Raw genomic sequence first — 22092 nt, 5'->3', positions numbered from 1 at the left:
AAGAAAACTACAGGAAAAAATATTTTTCAAAAACATCATAACCAAATATTAAACAACTAAAAGACTTGAAAATATTTAATAAAAAAAAGGTAAAAAAGAAGAGAAATGAAAATAAAAGAAAATAATAATAATAGTAGTAAAATAATAGTGGTAATTTACTTGACTTTGAAACCAGTAACATTTGTCTTTGGTTAGCACATCAAACATATTAAAAAGGCAATATGGTCCATATTGCTATTTCTGTTACAGGATTTCAATATAAAGCTTGTATGTCTCAATTCTGAGAGCAAATATTAACCTAGACAAGATAAAAGGAAATGTATGACTACAGGTGAATGAAATGTACAAAGTGGGGAGGAATGTTGGAGGGAATGGCAAAGGGACTAATATCTTCATTTTAAATAGAGAAAGTTTAATATCGTGACTAAGGTTGATGGGGGAAAAATGAAATATTTAAATGTTTATAGATAACCTACAGAATTTTTTAAAATTAATATAACTTTCAAATATTTGAGGAGCAGAACAGCACAGGAGTGTAAATGATCTGAATCTACATTTTTCTTAGTAGAAATCAAAAGATACATTCTGTAATTGCTACACAAATACAAAATATTAAGCTAGATCCCAATTCTTATGCCAATAATAAGAAAAAGACCTAAACTTAGGGAGGGTGAAAGAGGAAACTATTTCTATTATTACAAGGTCTTTTTTTCAGTATTTATTGTGTGCCTATATTACTCTGATAAAAAAAATTAAAAATAGAGACTAATTGGGCTTTTCAAGGAAAAAGCAGACCTCTGTAACTATTCAACTTGCATCTGAAAAGAAGGTAGTAAAAATTAATGACAAAAGTAAGGCTTACTATTTGTCCTTTGTAAATGAGTAATTTGGGGAAATCAATGGGATAACTGAATATAAGTAAGAATTTGGAATATATGGATGTATTGATGAATTTGCATACCAAATTAGTGACTAGAATATATTCTGAAAAGTAACCAGGAGTTTAAATGACATGGTAATGTTCAATTGTTTTATAACTAAAATGGTAAATATTTCTCTTAAACCCACTCCATACGTGCCCATTGTGTCAATGTTTAATTGATCACCGTCACTATAATGGTGTCATGTGTACAGTTATCTTCCACATAGAGTTTCCTCTATAAAGATCAATAATTTCAAGTATTTTCAGTTTGGGTAGTTCTGCCCACAGCCTAGGCAATCGTGCAGAGACAAGTACACCGGATTAAAACAATTTCCGGATAAAGAGTCTTTCTTCCATTAGAAAACTATAAATAGTAAATGTCTCTTGGCCTTTCAGAAAGTGTGCTACTCTTTAGATTTTGTTGCCATATCTTTCAGCAGCTTCTTTCTGAAGAATGAAGATTATTTATTATCTCCTCTACTTTCTGTGTTATGTGACCTTCATCTTACCAGGTAAAATAGATGCTTGTTTATGTTTAACATAAAGCTTCTAGCTAAAAATAGAAAAAACAGATTATAAAATAAGAAATGCAATTTATTTTTTCTTTCTTTTTTTTTAAAAGATTATTTAATTTATTTATTTGACAGAGAGAGATCACAAGTAGAAGGAGAGGCAGGCAGAGAGAGAGATAGAGGGAAGCAGGCTCCCTGCTGAGCAGAGAGCCTGATGTGGGACTCGATCCCAGGACCCTGAGATCATGACCTGAGCCGAAGGCAGCGGCTTAACCCACTGAGCCACCCAGGCACCTGAAAATGCAACTTCTTAACACAAATCAATTAAAGAAGTCTCTTGATTGTGTTGAATCTCAGTTTCCTCACTTAGAATAGTGTTATACTAATGTACTCAACTCATTTTCTTTTAAAGATTTTAAATTATTTGAGAGAGAGAAAGAGAGGGAGAGCAGGAGCAGGGGGAGGAGGAAAGGGACAAGCAGACTCCCTGCTGAGCGCAATAAACCAAGAGCCCACACAGGGGTTGATCCCAGAACCCTGAGGTCAAGACTTGAGCTGAAATTAAGATTTGGTTGCTCAACTGACTAAGCCACTAGGGCACACTTCAACTCAATTTGAAAATTAATACGATAAGGTAGATCTTCTGACTTTTTAGGGCTTGATTGTTTTATGTACTTAAATTATTTTTAAAAATATAAATTAAAAAAATTTATTTATAAAACTCAGAAATAAAGACTCCATAATAAATTGAGTCTAGTAGGGGTGCCTGTGTGGCTTAGTCAGTTAAGCATCCAACTCAGGTCGTGGTTTTTTTTTTGGCTCAGGTCATAGTCCTAGGGTCCTGGGATTGAGCCCCCATGTTGGGCTCTGAGCTCAGCAAGGAGTCTGCTTCTCCCTCTCCACATGTCTCTCCCCAGCTTCTCATGTGCTCTCCTCTTTCTCTCAAAAGTTTTTTTATAAATAAATAAATAAATAAGTCCCAGGGAAGATGAATGATTGAGAATAATGGTAAATATCTCTTGAGATGTCAATAACAGAATCTATAAAATGATCCAGGATATAGTCTCAAAATATGCTGGGCAATGAGGTACAGTAGGAATAAAATGGTAATTAAAGAAATAGTATTGCAAAAAATCCTGTTGAATTAGTTAATACATTAATGAAGACATTCAGCAATGGTTTTATGAATCAATTAAAAATAAATATTCAAAAAAATATGCACTGCAATGAAGTACATGATAGTGATTTTAAGATATTCTTGAGAGGTCTATCCTCGAGGCAATCCAGGCTCTCGAACAATGAATATATAAATTGATACTCAAAAGTGTTCCAATTTGGACCTAGAAAGTTGAGAATTCAAGAGGTGCAACATGTACCAGAAAGAGAATTGAATTCAAACTTAGAAGATCTAAATTTTATTACTAACTTTCTACTTAATAGCTTCTGAACCTTGCCACTCAGAGAATTTAAGTGGTTTGCCAGTCTTTAAGAACAACAAAAAAAGAAAATACAAGGGAATCAATAACAACCACAATTTTAAAAAAATAAAAAGTCTGATGTAAAATATTGTGTTGCTAATTATATGCACCTCAAAAGACTACAGTTAAGATTTAGTGTAATAATGTAACAGTAAGTCGCCCTACAAACTGAAAATTAGTCTACCAATTTAGTACCCTTATAATTACTATAATTGCTGTTATTATAGCTATCATGATTATTATTTTTTAAAGGCTTATTTTTTTTGGAGAGAGAGAGGCAGAGAGACAGCATACATGTGGGGGGGAGTGCGGGGAGGGTGGCAGTGGGAGAGAGAGAGAAAGTCTTAAGCAACCCTGTGATGACTACCCTGAGATCACGACCGGGATTGAAACCACTAGTCAGAGGCTTAACTGACTGCTCCACCCTGGCACCCCAGCTGTTATAATTGTTACTCATAATGAAGGGGAACTGAGGAAGTGAGGACCTCAAATATGATTAGGGAGGATGCTGAAGCCCATGGTGCTAGAATGTTAATCAATAACCATGTGAAACTGATTGGCTAGTGATCTACTGATCACAACCCTGGGCACTAAGAAAACAGTAATAAAGAAAGACACAGTAGGGGCACCTGGATGGCACAGTGGGTTAAAGCCTCTGCCTTCACTCAGGTCATAATCCCAGGGTCCTGGGATTGGGCCCTGCATCAGGCTTTCTGCTCGGCAGGGAGCCTGCTTCCCTCTCTCTCTCTCTCCCTTTGCCTGACTCTTGGCCTACTCATGATCTCTGTCAAATGGATGAATAAAATCTTAAAAAAAAAAAAAGACACAGTAATTCTTCAGGCATACTTAAAAGCTAGTTGAGTGTATTCAGTTAAAATTAATGAATTGCTTGAATTAGAATGTTTATAGAAGGTTTATAGAATTAGAAGGTTTATAGATATATAATCTGAGCCTCCAGATTAAACTGAGATATCTGCTTTTGCCTCTTTCTATGCAAGGGGAAAAGGACCTCAAAGGAGAGAGTTTTCCAAGGTCACAACTATTATACTGTCTGTGATAAGTGGAATATAAATATTGGAATACAGAATCCTAGCATATTTGCTCTTTCTATTTCATCATGATTTCTATAGCAGGCACTGAGGCTAAAGTCCAAGGTGAATAGATTATTTGGTCAAAAGCATTGAGGTCACATGGGAATATGGGTGTGCTTCAGATGTGTAGGGACTGTACCATTTGCCGAGCATTGCAGAAAATTTTAAATAATGTAATGAAGACACTTAGTGCATGAATATGACCACAAACTTTCCTTTACCTTTTGATCATTCAAACAGATACTAAGTTATAATGTGTACTGAAATGGACAGAATGTCCTATATTTGGCCTTTATGGGACCAAAGAAACAGGAAGGGTGATACAAAGTATCAGAGTGAGTGGCTTTGAAGGGATTCAGAGAGTAGTACTTATCAGTTGCCCAATGGCATGGTGTGGTTATTGGTAGAACCCCAAAGTCATTAAAGAAATAATAAAAAATATTCGGTCTAAGTGGAGGATGTTAGATGAGTGATCCAAGCAGAAGGATACCATGCTGGAGGGTGAGTTATAGAAAACTGATAGAGAACAATACTGACAATGGTTAAAACATGATAGAATGAACAGTATATTAGACAGTATTTTAATACAAGCATAAAATAATCCCTAGATAGTGAAAATAGCACAATATAGTGGATTATAGAGTGAACTTGTCATCAAATAGATCAGGGTTTATATTAAGGACCTGAGACTCCTTTATAGTTATGGAGAAGCTTTAATTCTTTTAACTGTACAATGGAAAGGTAATTTTGTAAGGTTTTGCAAAGACTCAGAGATAATGTAAGCAAAGTCTTTATCACATTCAATATCATATTGCAGTATTTCAAGAAATGTAAAATAGAAGTAGAAGTAGAAAACAGAAAAAGAGGAGACAATATAGTTGAGAAGGAATACAGGGTACTGTCTTAGTATAGCCAGTTGTTAAGATGTCTCAGAATGGACCTTAAATGGCACAAACATGGTGGCCTTGGAAACTTTATGATATATTGCATGTACATGGGAGTCTGAGTCTAAAATAGTGGGGGAAAGACATTCACCTGTGTTGAAATGTTGGTGGGAAGACCATATCCGTCCGGGCGCTCTAGATTTTATTAAATTGAAAACCAAGTCAATTTGGTTACATGAAAATTATAATAAAATGTTGTGAGAAAAGTGGAGCTTATAAAAATAACCTTTTCCAACTGGCCAGGATTTCACTGACTACCTAAGTAACTTCTCAACCAGTCCAGAAAGATGTTGTATGAAAAATGAATACCATGTGAGTGCTTCCATTGTGGCAATTATTTGTTTGTATTAATTAATTTGTACTAGTTAAGGTAACTTGCAAATTTGTCTTAGTATTTTTCATATTTTCATCCACCTAACTTAAAGAATTATACCTTCTTCAATATTCTTTAATAAGCCAAGGAAAAATAGAACACAAATACTAATATCTTAGAACATTTTATGACTTTCACATGATGGTACTATTAATTGATAGGAAGTATCTTCAATATTAGAGATCCAGGTGCCAGCCATGAGATAAGAGACAAATGCAACCCTTACCAGACTAACAATGTTTGAGAAATAGAAAAAAAAATATTTAATTTGAAGCTCTGAATAAGATGTCAGGAAGACATGGGGAACAGAAAGTCACCTTAAATTCATAGTTATCATCCAATTTTGAGTTAAGACATCAAAATCAAGGGAATTAACAAATAGTTTCATATAGAGGAGCTAAATTATTTTATTTAAAATTGTCTAAGATAAAATTTTCCACGTTCAGGTTGCAGCATGTAATCCCATTTATTAAGCCTATATATAGTATAATAATTATCTATTACTAATGAATCTTTGTGTGGGTAAACATATTCATCTTAATAGAATTCTATTTTGTCATTTCATACTCAACTTCTAATTTTCACATCTTCAGGTTCCCCCATAGTCATAAAATACTTAAAGGTCTTAGAACAACCAGCTACCAGAAACAATATGAGAGACAGTATTTTGATGTGTTTGTCATATATCAATATTTTGAATGTTTATCATATGTCAGTTTCCAACTTTTTTCAATGTAGAGGCCATGAATTACATATGTGAAATGCAAATTCTGGTTTGGAACAATTTAAGATTGAACCCTTAAGCATGTATTAGTTTTGCAAACTTGGGCAAATTATATGGTTACTCAAAGCCTCGGTTTTTTATCTGAACAGCAGCAACCTTAAAGTTTTATGGCAGTTAAATGAGATAATGTATGCAAAATATTTAAAACAATACCTGACACACAGTAGGTTTTCAACAAAGGAAATCTATTTGTGTTATTATTAGTTTTTGAACTTAAATGTATAATATGCTCTTTCAACTCTAGGATGAAAATCACACTACTTTTCTGACTGATTCATGTTCTTTTTATACTCCTGTGCATTTCAAAAACCTTTACTCATTTTTTAAGGTTAAAATTTCATAGCCCTCTTCCATGATACAACACCATGAATATAAGGAAACACTTCTCTGTTCACGCATTGAACCTATTATATGTCTCTATCATGGTACTTAATTAGCTGTCTCTCTTACTCTCACTCTGGCTCTCACTGTTGCTCAGTGTTTTGCTTTACGTCCAGAAAAAGCCTACCACCTGGTCTAAAAATTGTAGTCAATAATGATTTAATTTCAACTACGTTCTTGTTCAACACTAATTAGCATCAGTTCTTAATCTCTGAGAGAGGATTATGTTCCAGGCACTGTTGTACACCAGTTGATGTGTTAACTCATCATGTTTCATGGAGACTCTGAATGAGATACCATTTTTTCCATTTTACAGTTGAAGCAATGAAGACTCATTGGGCTTACCCAAAATTACATAGCTAGCAAAAAACAGCATTAAAATTCAAGCTTAAAGTCCATGACTGTAAACTCATCTTCACTCTGCAGTTAGAAAAACTATCAACTTGCACCATATAAAGATTTTGCAAAATTAGTTATTTGTTTGCTCTACTGATGTTAAAGCTTTACAATATAAAATTATAGTAGTCTGTTTCACAACCTGATGTTAAAACATACTATAAAATTATAACAGATTTTCATATAGCCTCTCCCATGCACTGAGGGGGATAGATGCACAAACAAAACAAAACAAAACAAAACAAAACAAGAAATACAAAACAATTGCCTAAAGGCATTGAAGAGTAAATACATTAATTAAAAGTTACAGTGAAAAGATCACTTTGAGATCAATCTCTGAGGCAGCTCTTCTCTGTAGAAGCATTTAACCACTCATAAAGACACAGGAAAAAAGTTGAAAAGCAGAAATTTGATAGCCGTATGCTACAATTGGGGCAAAAATTGTAATTAAGAACACACAAAGGAAGGAGAACTATGGAAATACTGGTGTGCTTTGGCTGAGGATCCAAAAAAACTATGAACTAGGTCTAAGTTGAAAGGACATTAGTTCAGCTTGCCAGCCGTCCCAGGAACTAACAATCAGCTTTACATTATCTCAAGTTCAAAAATGTTTTAAGATTATCCAGTTATGTTGGTTGGTAGTCCTAGGCACCAGCAAGGAACAGTAATAAATCATTCTGGAGAAAGAGAACATCATTCCAGACCTCAAGCTATGTCCTCAATCTTTCGTTAAAAATGCATGTGACAAAAGTAATCAGGAACAAATGAAAATATAACTATCCTATCAAAAATCAAAACCAGCATTCAAGAGAAGAGATTAACAAGGGATCCTGATAATGAAGTTACAAGACCTAGACTTTAAAATAACTGTGCTTAACTTGTTTAAATAAAGAAAAACAAAAGTAAAAATTTGGCATAGAGGTGAAGACTACAACAAAGAAGAAAAATAAAATGCTACAACCGAAAAAATTTTGAAACAATATTAAATACATAGTGAATGCATTAAATAGTCATTTTTACAAAGTTGGTAAGATATTTAATGATGATGACAGATGAACTGGAAGAAAGTATCTAGAAAGAAACAAGAGAAAATTAGAGGTTGAAAATAGGGAAAAAGGTGAAAGAGGGAAGGAAGGATGAAGGAAAGCAGGAGGGAAGGTAAGAAAGAGGGAAGGAAGGAAAGAAGGAAGAAAAGAAAAGCATAGCAAACTGTTAAAAAAAACTCAAAAAATAAAGCAAAACAAAAGTTGAAGAAAACATCATATCACTTTTAAAGGATCAAATATTAAACTGAAAGTTGACTTCTCAAAAAAAAAAAAAAAAAACCCACAAAGAAAGAAGTTAGAAGACAAGATAGTGATTTCTTCAGAGTCCTGAAAGAAAACACCTATGATCTAGAATTCTGTATCAAATGAAAATACCTTTTAGGAGTGAAGATAACATAAGGATATTATCAAACAAAAATAGAGAGAGAATTCAACATCAGAACTCCAGTATTAAGGGAAATTCTTAAAAGATTGTTTGGCCAGAAAGAGAATAATTTTTTATATGGAAACTCAGAAACACAGAGAGAAAAAAAGAACAACAAAAAACAAGCAATGATTTTTTGGATAAGACAGGTAAGTTGAAACTTCTGGCATATACAGTAGAAGAAGAGTAAAAGATAATATAACTACACAATAGTAAATGGGATGGTGGAATTATAAAAAATAACCAACATATAGAAAAGAAGATAGGAAAAAATAACAGGATATATTTCATCCGATCTATATTACTATTATAAATATTAGTGTAAAGTTAAAAAAAGAGTGACTTTTTTGAATGTAGTGGATATGGTTTTGAATGTAGCAGGTAGTTTATATGAGAAATATCTAATATATGAGAAAATATAAAATATAAAGGATAGGAAAAGATATAAAAACACAACAAAAGCATGATGAAGTAGCTATATTAATATTATATGAGGTTGTCAGTAAGAAAAAATGCATTATTAGAAACAAAGAATGATTATTTATAGTAATAAAAGATTCAATTCAACAGGATAATATTGCATCCATAAATTTAATGCAACAAATAACTTAGTCTTAAACTATGTAAAAAAATATAGAAGGACAAAAAAAGTAGAAAACACCATAATAATGGGTGATGTTAACACACCTTCTTCAGTTACGCAGGAAACAGAAAAATAAACAACATAAATGTAAGAAGAAAAAAGATATAAACATGAAAATTAATGAAACAATCTAATTCAAAGAAGAAATATCAATGAGTATTAAAAAAAAATCTTCATCTGAATGGTAATAAAAATGAGATGACACAAAGCTCATAGGACACAGCTACAGTAGTGTTTATAGGAAAATTCATACCATTATATTTTTATATCTAAAAAGAATAATGAGGTATTGGTAAAAGAGTAAACAAATAGATCAATAGAACAAGACAGAGATCTCAGAAATACACCCCTATAAATACAGGCAACTGATACTTATCAAAGGAGCAAAGGCAATATAGTGAAAGAAAAATAGTTTCTTGAACAAAGGATGTTGTAACAACTGGACATTCACATGTGAAAAAAGTGAATCTAGACATAGATCTTACACCCTTCACAAAAAACAGACTTGAAATGGCTCATAGATCCAGACATAAAATGCAAAATTATAAAATTCCTAGAACATTTCATAGAAGAAAACCTACATATCCTTGGGTTAGCAAAGACTTTCTGGATATAGCACCAAAGGCACAATCCGTGAAAGAAAGAATTGATAAGCTGGACTTCATTAAAACTAAAAACTTCTTCCCTGAGAAATATAATGACAAGATAAGGATATGACAAGCCACAAACTGGGAGAAATATTTACAATAGACACATGTAATAAAGGACCATTCTGTATCCAAAACATACAGAAAACTTTTGAAACTCAACAATAAGAAAACAAAAGAAAATAAAAACAAAAGGACCAAAGACCTTAAAAGACATCTCACCAAAGAAATTATACAAATAGCAAGTAAGCATAAGAAATGATGCTCCATGTTATATGCCATCAGAGAAATGCAAATTAAAATGATGTAACATGTCATACCTACTAAAACAGCTAAAATTTGGAATACTAGCAAAACCTAACTGTGGTGAGTATATGGAGCAACAGGAACCCTCATACACTGTTGGTGGGAATGCAAAATGGTACAGCCACTTTGGAACATAGGTTGACAGTTTCTTAAAAAACTAAACATACTGGGGGTGCCTGGATGGCTCAGTTGGTTAATGTTCTGCCTTCAGCTCAGGTGATAATCCAGGGGTCCTGGAATAGAGCTCCGCCTGGGCCTCCCGGTTCAGCAGGGAGCCTCCTTCCCCCTCTCCTTCTGCCCCTCCCCCTGCTTGTGCTCTCTTGATCTCTCTTTTATCAAATAAATAAAATATTAAAAAAAAAACCCTAACCACACTAGTGCCCTATCATACAGCAATTATGCTCCTTGGTATTTATCCAAAGCAGTTGAAAACTTTTGCCCACACAAAAACCTGCACATGAACATTTATAAACAGCTTTATTCCTAATTTCCAAACTTGGAAACATCCAAGATATGTTTCAGTAGGTAGACAAAACAACTGCGTTATATCCAGACAATGGAAAGTTAATTAATGCTAAAAAGAAATGAGCTATCAAATCATGAAAAGACATGTAAGCACCTTAAATTCATATCACTAAGTTAAAGAAGCCAGTCTAAAAACACTGTGTGCGATATGATTCCAGCTATATGACATTCTTGGAAAGAGAAAATTATGAAGGCAATAAAAAAGACAACAGTTGCCAGAGAAGTGAGGGCAGAGATGAATAAGCAGAGTCCAGATGATTTTTAGGGCAATAAAAATACTTTGTATGACATTATAATAATAGAAATATTTAATTGCACATTTGCCCAAACCCATGGAATGTACAACACAAAGAATGAATGATAGGGAAAACTATGGACTTTGGTTGGTTCTGATGTGTCAATATAGGTTTATCCTTCATAAAAACAATACCCTTCTGGTGGAAAATGTTGATAATGGGAAAGGTTATGCATATTTAGAGGCAGGGAATATATAAGAAATATATAGGAATTCTCTATACCTTTCTTTTAATCATTTTGTGAACCCAAAACTGCTCTAAAAATAAAGCCTTTAAAAACTTTTAAAGTGGGACACCTGGGTGGCTCAGTTGGTTGGATGACTGCCTTTGGCTCAGGTCATGATCCCGGAATCTCGGGATCAAGTCCCTCATCGGGCTCCCAGCTCCATGGGGAGTCTGCTTCTCTCTCTGACCTTCTCCTCACTCATGCTCTCTCTCACTGTCTCTCTCTCTCAAATAAATAAATAAAATCTTAAAAAAAATAAAAAAATAAAAACTTTTAAAGTGAACTTATGAATTATTTTAAAAACTTACATAATAACATAATAAACAAAGCATATGAACAATTAAATAAAGAAAAAAGAAAAATTACTAACAGCATAAACATTAAAATTGCAGTAGACACCATTTTATTTGGAGGCAAAATCTATTTATATTGCTGGTGCAATATATAACTTTATATAAATTAATAACCCTGGGAACTAACTCTTCCACAGCTATCCTAAATATGCCTCATGTAAATATTAAAATGTATACTATAAATTTTCTTATTATAATCCTAAAATATTAAAATTTTAATATGACCTAATGGAAAAATTGGATGAACTGTCATATATTTCAAGGGCATATTATTTAGCTTTTAAAAAAGTTTTGAATCTTGTTGAGGAGAATAATTTATGGCATAAAAATGTTATATATATTAATTTAAAACATGTTTAAACTTTGCATATACAGGGAATATGTAATATTTTAGTGTCTTCTTATTTTTTAGCATTTTCTAAGTTTATTACAATGTATACATAGTACTTTTTGTAATCAGAAATAATATGTTCTTGAGTAAGAAATCGGTAATGTCAGTTACTCTTCTTTTACTATAGCCACATGTGCCTTGGTGGATCCTGATCGGTGCACAAAAAAGTTCGGTTACTGTAGAAGACGCTGCTTTAAAGATGAAAAACAAATTGATATATGTCTCTCACCAAATAAAATTTGCTGCACTGAGAGCTCATTTGATGAAGATTAATCTTGAAAAGGAAGATATACCTGTGATCAAAGAAGTTTGTACACCAGGGCAGAAAGGTATAGGGCTATAATTAGAATTTCTGTAATAAATAAACACAGATGCCAATATTGATACCTTCCTCTGTAGATACTATGTATTCAGTGAAATAAGGCACGAACTTTCTTATATTCTCAAGTGAGAGGTTTTATGATAGAGACATATCTGGTGTGAATTTCCTATCGTATGGATATCAACTTTGCTTCAATGTAGAACCACTTTTGTTCTGTCATGGTTTACCTAAACTTACACAATTAAATATTTACGAACTTAATCATGACCTTATTAGAATTTTAATTGATGAAAATTAATACCCATAGACTTATCAACTGTCCATCAGCAGTATGTTATTGACATTAAGAAACAGGAAACCTCAATACAAGACGCATGCAAAAACTACAGTACAGTATGACAATAATCATTGGCTGTTTATTTCTCCTCTCCAAGTTCTGTTCATGCAAGAAGGCATATTAGTTGGATACTATGTAATACTAACACTACTAAACTGGATTTAAATACAATCTGAACTTTGACTAGAATCTAGACTCAAAATTAGCTTGGCTAGAATCTAGACTCAAAGCATTAGTTTCATACTTAGTTCTGAATGGGATGGAAAAATGCATGAAGATCTGTTATTTCATTTGCAGTGTAAATACTAGACAGCATAAATAGTCTCTGTAATGATAAAAGTTAAGGAAAAACATAGAGACTAGAATTTGTTTTCCAACTAAAAACAGGGGATCAATCAACCATTTATCAATATTTTACCAAGATCCCAAAGACTTCTGTTACTGTTTTTTTTTCAATAACTTAACAACTGACCCAAGATTACTGCTTTTTAAAAATTTTTCCCCCCACTGGAGATCTAGTGAACCTTGCGATAATATTTACTTATAATAAACAACTTGTACCAGGACAGGCATCATATTGCCATTGGAGATTTAAGTGATGTGTACTTAAAAAACAAAAACAAACAAATGAAAACTATGTTTAATTCAAGTACTATGTGTAAGGTAGAGGCAAGAAGATCAACAATCAGATAGGAGGATCAAATTCAAGAACCTGAAAAGAGAAGAAAGAAATGCATAAAGAGCTCCAGGGATGGAGAACTAGCTATAATTGTTGAATGCAATAAGAAATGAGACAAAATAATTCATGATTTATTAAATCTTCTAGGAAAGGGATTTGGAGGATGGTGGTAGTAACACAGTTTTTTTAGAATTAAGGGCCTAGAGGGTAAACCCAAAACTCCTGGAAAAATTTACAACAAACTGATAAGAAATCTCTGCATACTTTACCATATAATTTGGTGGAGAAAAAAAACCATCACCAACAGCAGCAACAAACCAGTAACTTCAAGTCCCCGGTGGAATCTGTGTTTGTGTGGGAGAAATCAGATAGAAGAAAAATGGTCTTTTGATGGGTCTGAGAAGACGCTCAGAATACCAACAGCATTTGCTGGGAAAGACACACCAGTTTGTTGACAGCAGCTATAATTTCTTCTCTCTTAGAGCCACTGCTAGATTTCAAGTGAAATGTGAGGGTTTGAGAAGTACTGTATTCTTTTCCTTTGTGTCTCCTCAAACCTGTAATATGCTGGTAACCATACTCTGTATTCATTAATAAATGTTGGAAAGTAATAAAACATTTAACCTAGACATCCCAACTTATTTCTTGTCTGTCTTAAACAGGCAGCATTTTATTTTGAATTTTATACTTTTGAATTTCAACTCTGGAAAACATTGAGATTTCTGGAAAACGGCATTTCTGATTATTATTCTAGGGGGGTTGCTGTTGATTCATGTATTCTTGGACAAGTTCTTAAACTAGCTCTCAGTTTGCTTATCTGTAAATGATAATGATAATATATTATAATTAAATAAATATAAAATTATAACTACGATCTGTATTATGTGGTCCTCCAAATGGGAATTTCATTTTTATCCATATATCCTCCAACTATTTTAAGGTGGACCTCCTATGCAGTTTATTTTAAAATCTTCTTTCTTCTCTTAATTTCTATCATTCTGATACCCCTGAGAGTCTTCCTCTACATGGTGGTAAGAGTGGATATGATAAGAAATATTCAAATTCTTGATGCGCTTGGAAGTCTACCTAGCAAATGATTTGCTGGGAACAGAAAATGAGGACATAACTTGCATCCTTGCACACCAGGGATGACCCAAGTTTTTGTGTTTGGGTAATTGTAAAAATACAGTTGCTATTAAATGAGTTGGGAAAACACTGGGAGGTGCAAGTTTGGTGAGAGTGTTCATGTCAGAACCTCAGTTTGGATATATTTAGTTATATATTTAATTGGAAATAGTGATTAGGCCATTAAATGTTAAAGAGAGACGATTCAGACTAGAGATAAAAACTTGGAATCATCAACTTCTAAATGCCATTTAAAGCCGTAAGACTGAACGAGATCACTATGGAAATAAGTAGAGATAAAATTTCTGGGATTAATCTTTACATATGGAGTGTGAAAATCCAAAGATCGATGAAATGAGAAACCAGTGTATAAAACTAATAAGAAGTGACAAGAAAGTTAGGAGAAAACTAAGTAATACTATGTACTAAAAAGCCTCTTAAAAGAATGAGTCGGGCGCCTGGGTGGCTCAGTGGGTTAAGCCGCTGCCTTCGGCTCAGGTCATGATCTCAGGGTCCTGGGATCGAGTCCCGCATCGGGCTCTCTACTCAGCAGGGAGCCTGCTTCCTCCTCCTCTCTCTCTCTGCCTGCCTCTCTGCCTACTTGTGATTTCTCTCTGTCAAATAAATAAATAAAATCTTTAAAAAAAAAGAATTTTAAAAGAATGAGTCAATTATATCTAAAAATCCAGCTAAATAGCCAATGATTTAGCATGTGGTAAGTCTTTAAAGTCTTTGAAGACCTTTCTTAGAGCAATTTCAGGAGAGAAGAAGAGGCAAAAACCTGATTCAAGAGTGAATGAAAGGATAGAAATTTAAGTGAAAATTATTTTGAAGAGTTTGGTAATAAATCAAACAAAGGGAATGATGTAGTAGCTAGAGGTCAAAATGGGATCAAGAGTTTCCTTAAATAACATTTTTTTAAACAATGCAAAAGAATCTAATAGCAAAATGAGAAGGCAATCTATGGAATGAGAAAAATATTTGCAAACCATCTATGTAAGGGGTTAATATCTAAAATATTTAAGGGATGGGTGCCACTCAATTGCAAAAAACAACTTGATTAAAAATTGGGCAGAGGCACTGAATAGATATTCTCTCAAAAAAGACATGCGAATGGCCAACCAATACTTGAAAAGAGATGTTCAACATCACTAATCACCAGGGAAATTCAAACCAAAACTACAATGAGATTTCACCTCACAGTGTATGGAATAGCTAGTATCAAAAAGACAAGTGATAATGAGTCCTGGCAAGAATGTGGAGAAGAGAACCCTATACATTTCTGATGGGTATGGAAATTGGTATAGACACTATGAAAAACAGTATGGAAGTTCCTCAAAAAATTAAAGTAGAACTACCATAAGACCCAGCAGTTCCACTTCTGGGTATATAGCCAAAAAATAAAAATAAAAATATGACCTCAAAGAGGTATGTGCACTCCCATGTTTATTGCAGAATTTTTTTTTTTTTTTTTACCACAGAGAAGATATAGACAATCTGTGTTCATCTATCAATAAAAGGATAAAGAAGACGGATAAAGACTGTGTATGTGTGTATTTGTTTGTTTGTTTATATTAGACCCTGTGCTGGGGGCTGAGGCTCCTGTGTGGGTTTTATAGCCTTGCAGGGAGTAAAGGCATTGACCATTTACTTGTAGCAGGAGCATAAGGGTTACAAACTGAGGAACTGGTGAAAGAAGTTGGTGAGTGATGGGGTTCTTTTCTGAACAGGAGGGACAGTGGGGACAAGGACAGTCTCTGGGACAAAAGGAGGCCTGAAAGATGAGAAGAAGTTGGTTCAATGTTATCACTGCATAAAAGAAAACATCAAGGTGAGGGGTAAGTCACAGTCAATGCTGCAGAGTTGAGGAAATACGCAAGAATGTGATAATTGCAGCAATACTGGGGTAAAATGATCAATAGGGGGTGGCTTGGGTCCAAGCTGGGAAGACTTGAGAACCAAAGGAAAGAAGTTAGGTGTTCCCTAAAGGGCAGTAGGAAGGATTGATCATGCCCAGAGGACGGGTCATGCCCAGAGTGGATATACACAATGGAATATTATTCAGTCTTGAGAAAGAAGGAAATTCTGACATTTGCAACAACCTGGATGGGTGGATCTTGAGGGAATTATGCTAAATGAGATAAGTCAGACAGAAAAGACAAATACCGTATGATCTCTCTTATATGTGGAATCTAAAAAATCCAAACAAATAGAAACAAAATGGTGGTTGCCGGGGCTAGGGGATGGGAGAAATGGGAGATGATTATCAAAATATACCAACTTCCAGTTATAAGATGAATGAGTTCTGGAGCTCCAATGTACAGTATGGTGACTATAGTTAACAATACTGTGGCAAATACTTGAAAGTTGCTAAGATAGTAGTAGATCCTAAATGTTCTCATCTCACACACACACACACACACACACACAGTAATTATATGAGGGATAGAGGTCTTAACTAATCCTATTGGGGTAATATATTTCATAATGTGTGTATCAAATCATCACAGTTTGTACCTTAACTTGCACAGTGTTATTTTTCAAACATATCTTGGTAAATCTGGGAATATTAAGCTAATGGTGGGATGGAAACTATATTGGCTGAATGTGTTTGCACATTCATATTAAACCTAGAAATCTAGATGGCTAGTTCCATGCTTCCACACCCTTTACCTTCTTGGTGTCTCATCAGTTCTTCCACATGCTAAAAGGTTTCTTCCATGGTCCGATATCCCTATGTATTTAAGATCAGAGCTGTACAATAGAAATATGGCACAAACCACATATACAAGCTATATATGTAACTTTAAATTTTCTGGTGGCTACATTGGAAAAGAAAAACTAGTTAAATCAATTTTATCCTAAGATATCTAAAATATTTTAAGGTACAATCAATTTTAAAAACTAATGAAGCTTTTTACATTCTTTTTTTGTATTAAGGACTCAAAATCCAGTGTACATTTTACACTGATTCCACATTTGAGTTGGAACTAATTACATTTTAAATTCTCCATAGCCTTAGGGTACCAGGGTGACTAAGTCTGTTAAGCACGACTCTTGGTTTCTGCTTAGGTCATGATCTTAAGGGGGTTGTGGGATTCAACCTCAGACTGGCTCTGTGCTCAGCACTGAGTCTGCTTATTCCTCTCCCTCTGCCCCTCCCCATGCTCATGTGTTCACTCTCTCTCTCAAATAAAATTAATTAATTAATTAATTAATTCTCCATAGCCTCTTTGTGGCAAGTGGCTACTCCATAGGCCGTGTAGCTCTTAATCTCCTCTGTTACTGATTTCTACCAAGCTTGATAGGTAGCTTTTTTCATTTGTTAGATCAGTATAATTGTTGAACACTAATTGTGTTTTAGAGTGACAGCTCCTTCTGATTTTTCTCAATGGAGTCTTCACAGTGCTGTAACAGAGAGAAGATGCAAATGGCTCTGAAAAGTGTAGAGACTAGGAATTTGTCTCTCAAGAGTTGTGCTTAATTGAATAAGCTATTTGTTCTCCAAGGACTTGAGTTTATTGGCTGTGAAAATATGAAAAACCATACTCTCTGGAAAGTTCTCTAAATGCACTAAATTCTAAATGTACTAAAAAGCCCTCTGCAGATCATCTGACATGTAGCTGTGGCTCAAAAGTATGAGTTCCCTTCCCTCTATAACTTGTTTTAAATAGGAATCTGCAACTACTGTTTAGGACTCAACACAAAAATCCTTCCAGTTTCATAACATGTGGTTTATCTTAGATTGAAAAATTCTCTTACAATTAAAACCTACAATTTCTTGTTGCACATTCTCTACCAATGTAATCACATCCTTTAGTGTCATGCAACATAGCTACTGCTCTTGATGCTATTTTTCAAAATATTTAGGAAAAAAATGGTTATAGTCAGTTGTCTTTTATATGTCATTATTTTCATATTATATTTGATTCATTTGATATTTCCTAAGTCTTCTTTATAACTTAAATATCTTTTTTTGGTTTGCTTTGTGTGAATTATTTCTTCACATATTTTGATAGGTTTTTTTTCCCCTCTATCAACATTTTCCCTTATAATCCACACTCTACTCATGAATGGTCCCCTAAATTTTAATTCTTGATCCTCTGTGCTTTCTGTAGCTCAGCTCATAAAAAATCCCCAAGTCCTACTCTCTGCAGTGCTCTTCATAACTTTTTGTACCTTCCTTTTGAAAAATTCTACTTGAAAATTCTGCTTTCAATCCTAACTCAAAATATCTGAAAGAATTTTGAGAATATAGGAGATGAGCTGGAGGATTTTAAGATTCATGTAATGCCACATAATCACCACAAACTTAGTGGCTTAAGAACAAATAATTATCAATTATTTTTAATGACGTCTATAGGTCAGGAGTTCAAAGTTGCTTGGCTGAGAGAACCTGGCTCAGGTATTCTCTGAGACCACAGTGCATATTTGCTTGGGCTGTAGCCATCTGAAGAATTGAATAGATCTGAAGAAAGCATAAGATGACTCATGTTTTGGCAAGTTGTCATTAGCTATTGGAAGGGGATCTCAGATCCTCTCTCTGGGAGCCTGTCCAATCGACCTATGCTTGCTTTCAATGTGGGATGGAGTTTCAAAGACAGGCAGAGTCCATATTCTTTTTTGAGATAACCTTGGAAGTCACACAGCACCACTTCAGCTGTGCTGCATTGGTAATCATTCCACACACTCACCTAAATTTGTGGCAAACCACACAGACCCCAACCCTTAATCAGAGAAATGTCAGTCATATTGCAAGAAAAGCATATCAGATAGGATCAATATATAGATGTGGTTACCTCTGGAAATTATAATTTGTCCCTGGTTTCTGAGCCCTTTCTGATTATTTCTCACTACAGTGTTTACAAAAATGGTAAACTTGAAGACATGGCAGGTTCTGAGCATCAGAAAACCACAGAATAATTTTTTAAAATATCTGTTTTTTTTTGTTTAAAATCAATTAATGAACATATTGTGTATTATTAGTTTTAGAGGTAGAGTTTAGTGATTCATCAGTTGTGTACAACACCCAGTGCTCCTGCTTTCTCTCTAATGCATGTGCGCACTCTCTCTCTCTATCTCAAATAAAATCTTATGAACATATTTGTATTATTAGCCCCAGGGGTACAGGTCTGTGAATCGCCAGGTTTACACACTTCACAGCACTCACCATAGCACATACCATCCCCAATGTCCATAACCTCACCACCCTCTCCCTACTCCCTTCTCCCACAACCCTCAGTTTGTTTTGTGAGATTAAGAGTCTCTTATGGTTTTTTTCCCTCCCAATCCCATCTTGTTTCATTTATTCTTTTCCTACCCCTGAATACCCCACCTTGCCTCTCAACTTCCTCATATCAGGGAGATCATATGATAGTTGTCTTTCTCTGACTGACTTATTTCCCTAAGCATAATACCCTCTAGTTCAATTCACGTCATTGCAAATGGCAAGATATCATTTCTTTTGATGGCTGCATAGTATTCCATTGTGTATATATACCACATCTTCTTTATCCACTCATCTGCTGATGGACATATAGGTTCTTTCCATAGTTTGGCTATTGTGGACCTTGCTGCTATAAACATTTGGGTACACGTGCCCCTTCAGATCACTACATTTGTATCTTTAGAGTAAATACCCAGTAGTGCAATTGCTGGGTCATAGGGTAGCTCTATTTTCAACTTTTTGACGAGACTCCATGCTGTTTTTCAGAGTGGTTGCACCAACTTGCATTCCCACCAACAGTGTAGGAGGGGTCCCCTTTCTCCTCACCCTCGCCAGCATCTGTTATTTCCTAACTTATTAATTTTAGCCATTCTGACTGGTGTGAGGTGGTATCTCATCATGGTTTTGATTTGTATTTCCCTGATGCTGAGTGATGTGGAGCACTTTTTCATGGGTCTGTTGACCATCTGGATGTCTTCTTTTCAGAAATATCTAGTCATGTTCTCTGCCCATTTCTTGATTGGATTATTTGTTCTTTGGGTGTTGAGTTTGATAATTTCCTTATAGATTTTGGATACTAGCCCTTTATCTGATATGTCATTTGTCAATATCTTCTCTCATTCTGTCAGTTGTCTTTTGGTTTTGTTAGCTGTTTCCTTTGCTATGCAAAAGCTTTTGATCTTGATGAAGTCTCAATAGTTCATTTTTGCCCTTGCTTCCCTTGCCTTTGGCGATGTTCCTAGGAAGAAGTTGCTGCGGCTGAAGTTGAAGAGGCTGCTGCCTCTATCTTCCTCAAGGATTTTGATGGATTCCTTTCTCACATTGATGTCTTGAATCCATTTTGAGTCTATTTTCATGTGTGGTGTAAGGAAATGGTCAAGTTTTATTTTTCTGCATGTGGCTGTCCAATTTTCCCAACACCATTTGTTGAAGAGATTGTCTTTTTTCCTTTGGACAGTCTTACCTGCTTTGTTGAAGATTAGTTGACCATAGAGTTGAGGGTCTATTTCTGGGCTCTCTATTCTGTTCCATTGATCTATGTGTCTGTTTTTGTGCCAGTGCCATACTGTCTTGATGATGACAGCTTTGTAATAGAGCTTGAAGTCTAGAATTATGACACCACCAACTGTGGCTTTCTTTTTCAATATTCCTCTGGTTATTTGAGGTCTTTTCTTGTTCCATGTAAATTTTAGGATTATTTGTTCCATTTCTTTGAAAAAAAAAAAAAGGATGGGATTTTGATAGGGATTGCATTAAACGTGTAGATTGCCTTAGGTAGCATAGACATTTTCACAATATTTGTTTTTCCAATCCATGAGCATGGACCATTTTTCCATTTCTTTGTGTCTTCCTCAATTTCCTTCATGAGTACTTCATAGTTTTCTGAGTATAGATTCTTGGCCTCTTTGGTTAGGTTCATTCCTAGGTATCTTATGGATTTGGGTGCAATTGTGAATGGGATTGACTCCTTAATTTATCTTTCTTCTGTCCTGTTGTTGGTGTAAAGAAGTGCAACTAATTTCTGTGCACTGATTTTATATCCTGACACTTTCCTGAATTCCTGTACAAGTTCTAGAAGATTTGGAGTGGAGTCTTTTGGGTTTTCCACATATAGTATCATATCATCTGCAAAGAGTGATAGTTTGACTTCTTCTTTGCTGATTTGGATGTCAAATAAATAAAATCTAAAAAAAAAAAAAAAAAAAGCAAGGGAAGGCATTCTCTCATTCAAAGGGAGCATTAGCATTTCAAAATGAGGAGCAACAATGTGGAAAATTCTGAGAAGATAGGCTTACTTATCTTCATGAACACTTTGATAACTGGTACTCCTGTGGAGAGAGGTAGGGAGTAGAGTGATCACCTTAGCAGCAGCAGATGGAGGGGTGGCCTGGTGGTGCACAAAGCAAGATGATCTATCACAATTCCTGTTCACTTGGGTGCTATAGACTGGAGATGGAGCTGCTATGGAAATACAGAGGGGGAAGAAATCCCTGCCCTATAGCCTAAGCTCAACTCTAAGGGTGGCACTGTAAGCTCAACTCTAAGGGTGGCACTGTAAGCTCAACTCTAAGGGTGGTACTGAACCATTGGTAGCTCTAAGCTCTAAATTTCTTCAGTGTCCCATCTGAATGAGAATTGCCTAATATTAGGGTGTCAACACTGTTCTAACAGCCCAATATCTTCTTTTCTTACAAAAGAAATATCTTGCCAATCAGCAGAATTAATCCACTTGTCAGGCCTTTTACTTAACCCAGGCCTCATATGGGGGTGCTAGGATGACCTTTAGGCATAAAACCCAGAACTCCTTAAAATACCTAGTGAACAGCAGTCATTGTGGGGGAGCCTGAAGAGTTGAGAGACTGCCTGAAGAAAAGAAACAGCACCAGGGCCTACTCGGGTCCAGTCAGGGCGTAAGACACCTCACTCAGATGGTTCTGCCAGCCT

The 22092-nt window shown here is 34.8% G+C and overlaps 1 protein-coding gene across 1 annotated transcript; it reads left to right on the top strand.

The window, feature by feature from the left end:
• The first annotated feature begins 9952 nt into the window (after positions 1 to 9952).
• DEFB114 (defensin beta 114) lies at positions 9953 to 12011 on the top strand. Its single transcript, XM_044241195.1, has 2 exons — positions 9953 to 10007; positions 11830 to 12011. Exons 1-2 carry the CDS (start codon positions 9953 to 9955, stop codon positions 12009 to 12011), a joined length of 237 nt encoding a protein of 78 aa, XP_044097130.1.
• The last annotated feature ends 10081 nt before the right edge of the window (positions 12012 to 22092 follow it).

This window comes from Neovison vison, chromosome 1 (assembly GCF_020171115.1).
Source record: "Neovison vison isolate M4711 chromosome 1, ASM_NN_V1, whole genome shotgun sequence".
NCBI lineage: Eukaryota > Metazoa > Chordata > Mammalia > Carnivora > Mustelidae > Neogale > Neogale vison.
This window is presented reverse-complemented; position numbering and strand designations above follow the sequence as displayed.

Bases quoted from the DNA above. Each gene is read 5' to 3' on its own strand.
- DEFB114 (XM_044241195.1), top strand. From the start codon at position 9,953: ATGTCATACCTACTAAAACAGCTAAAATTTGGAATACTAGCAAAACCT. The intron at 10,008-11,829 runs GTGAGTATATGG...TTCTTGAGTAAG, and splicing joins ACTAGCAAAACCTAACTGTG to AAATCGGTAATGTCAGTTAC.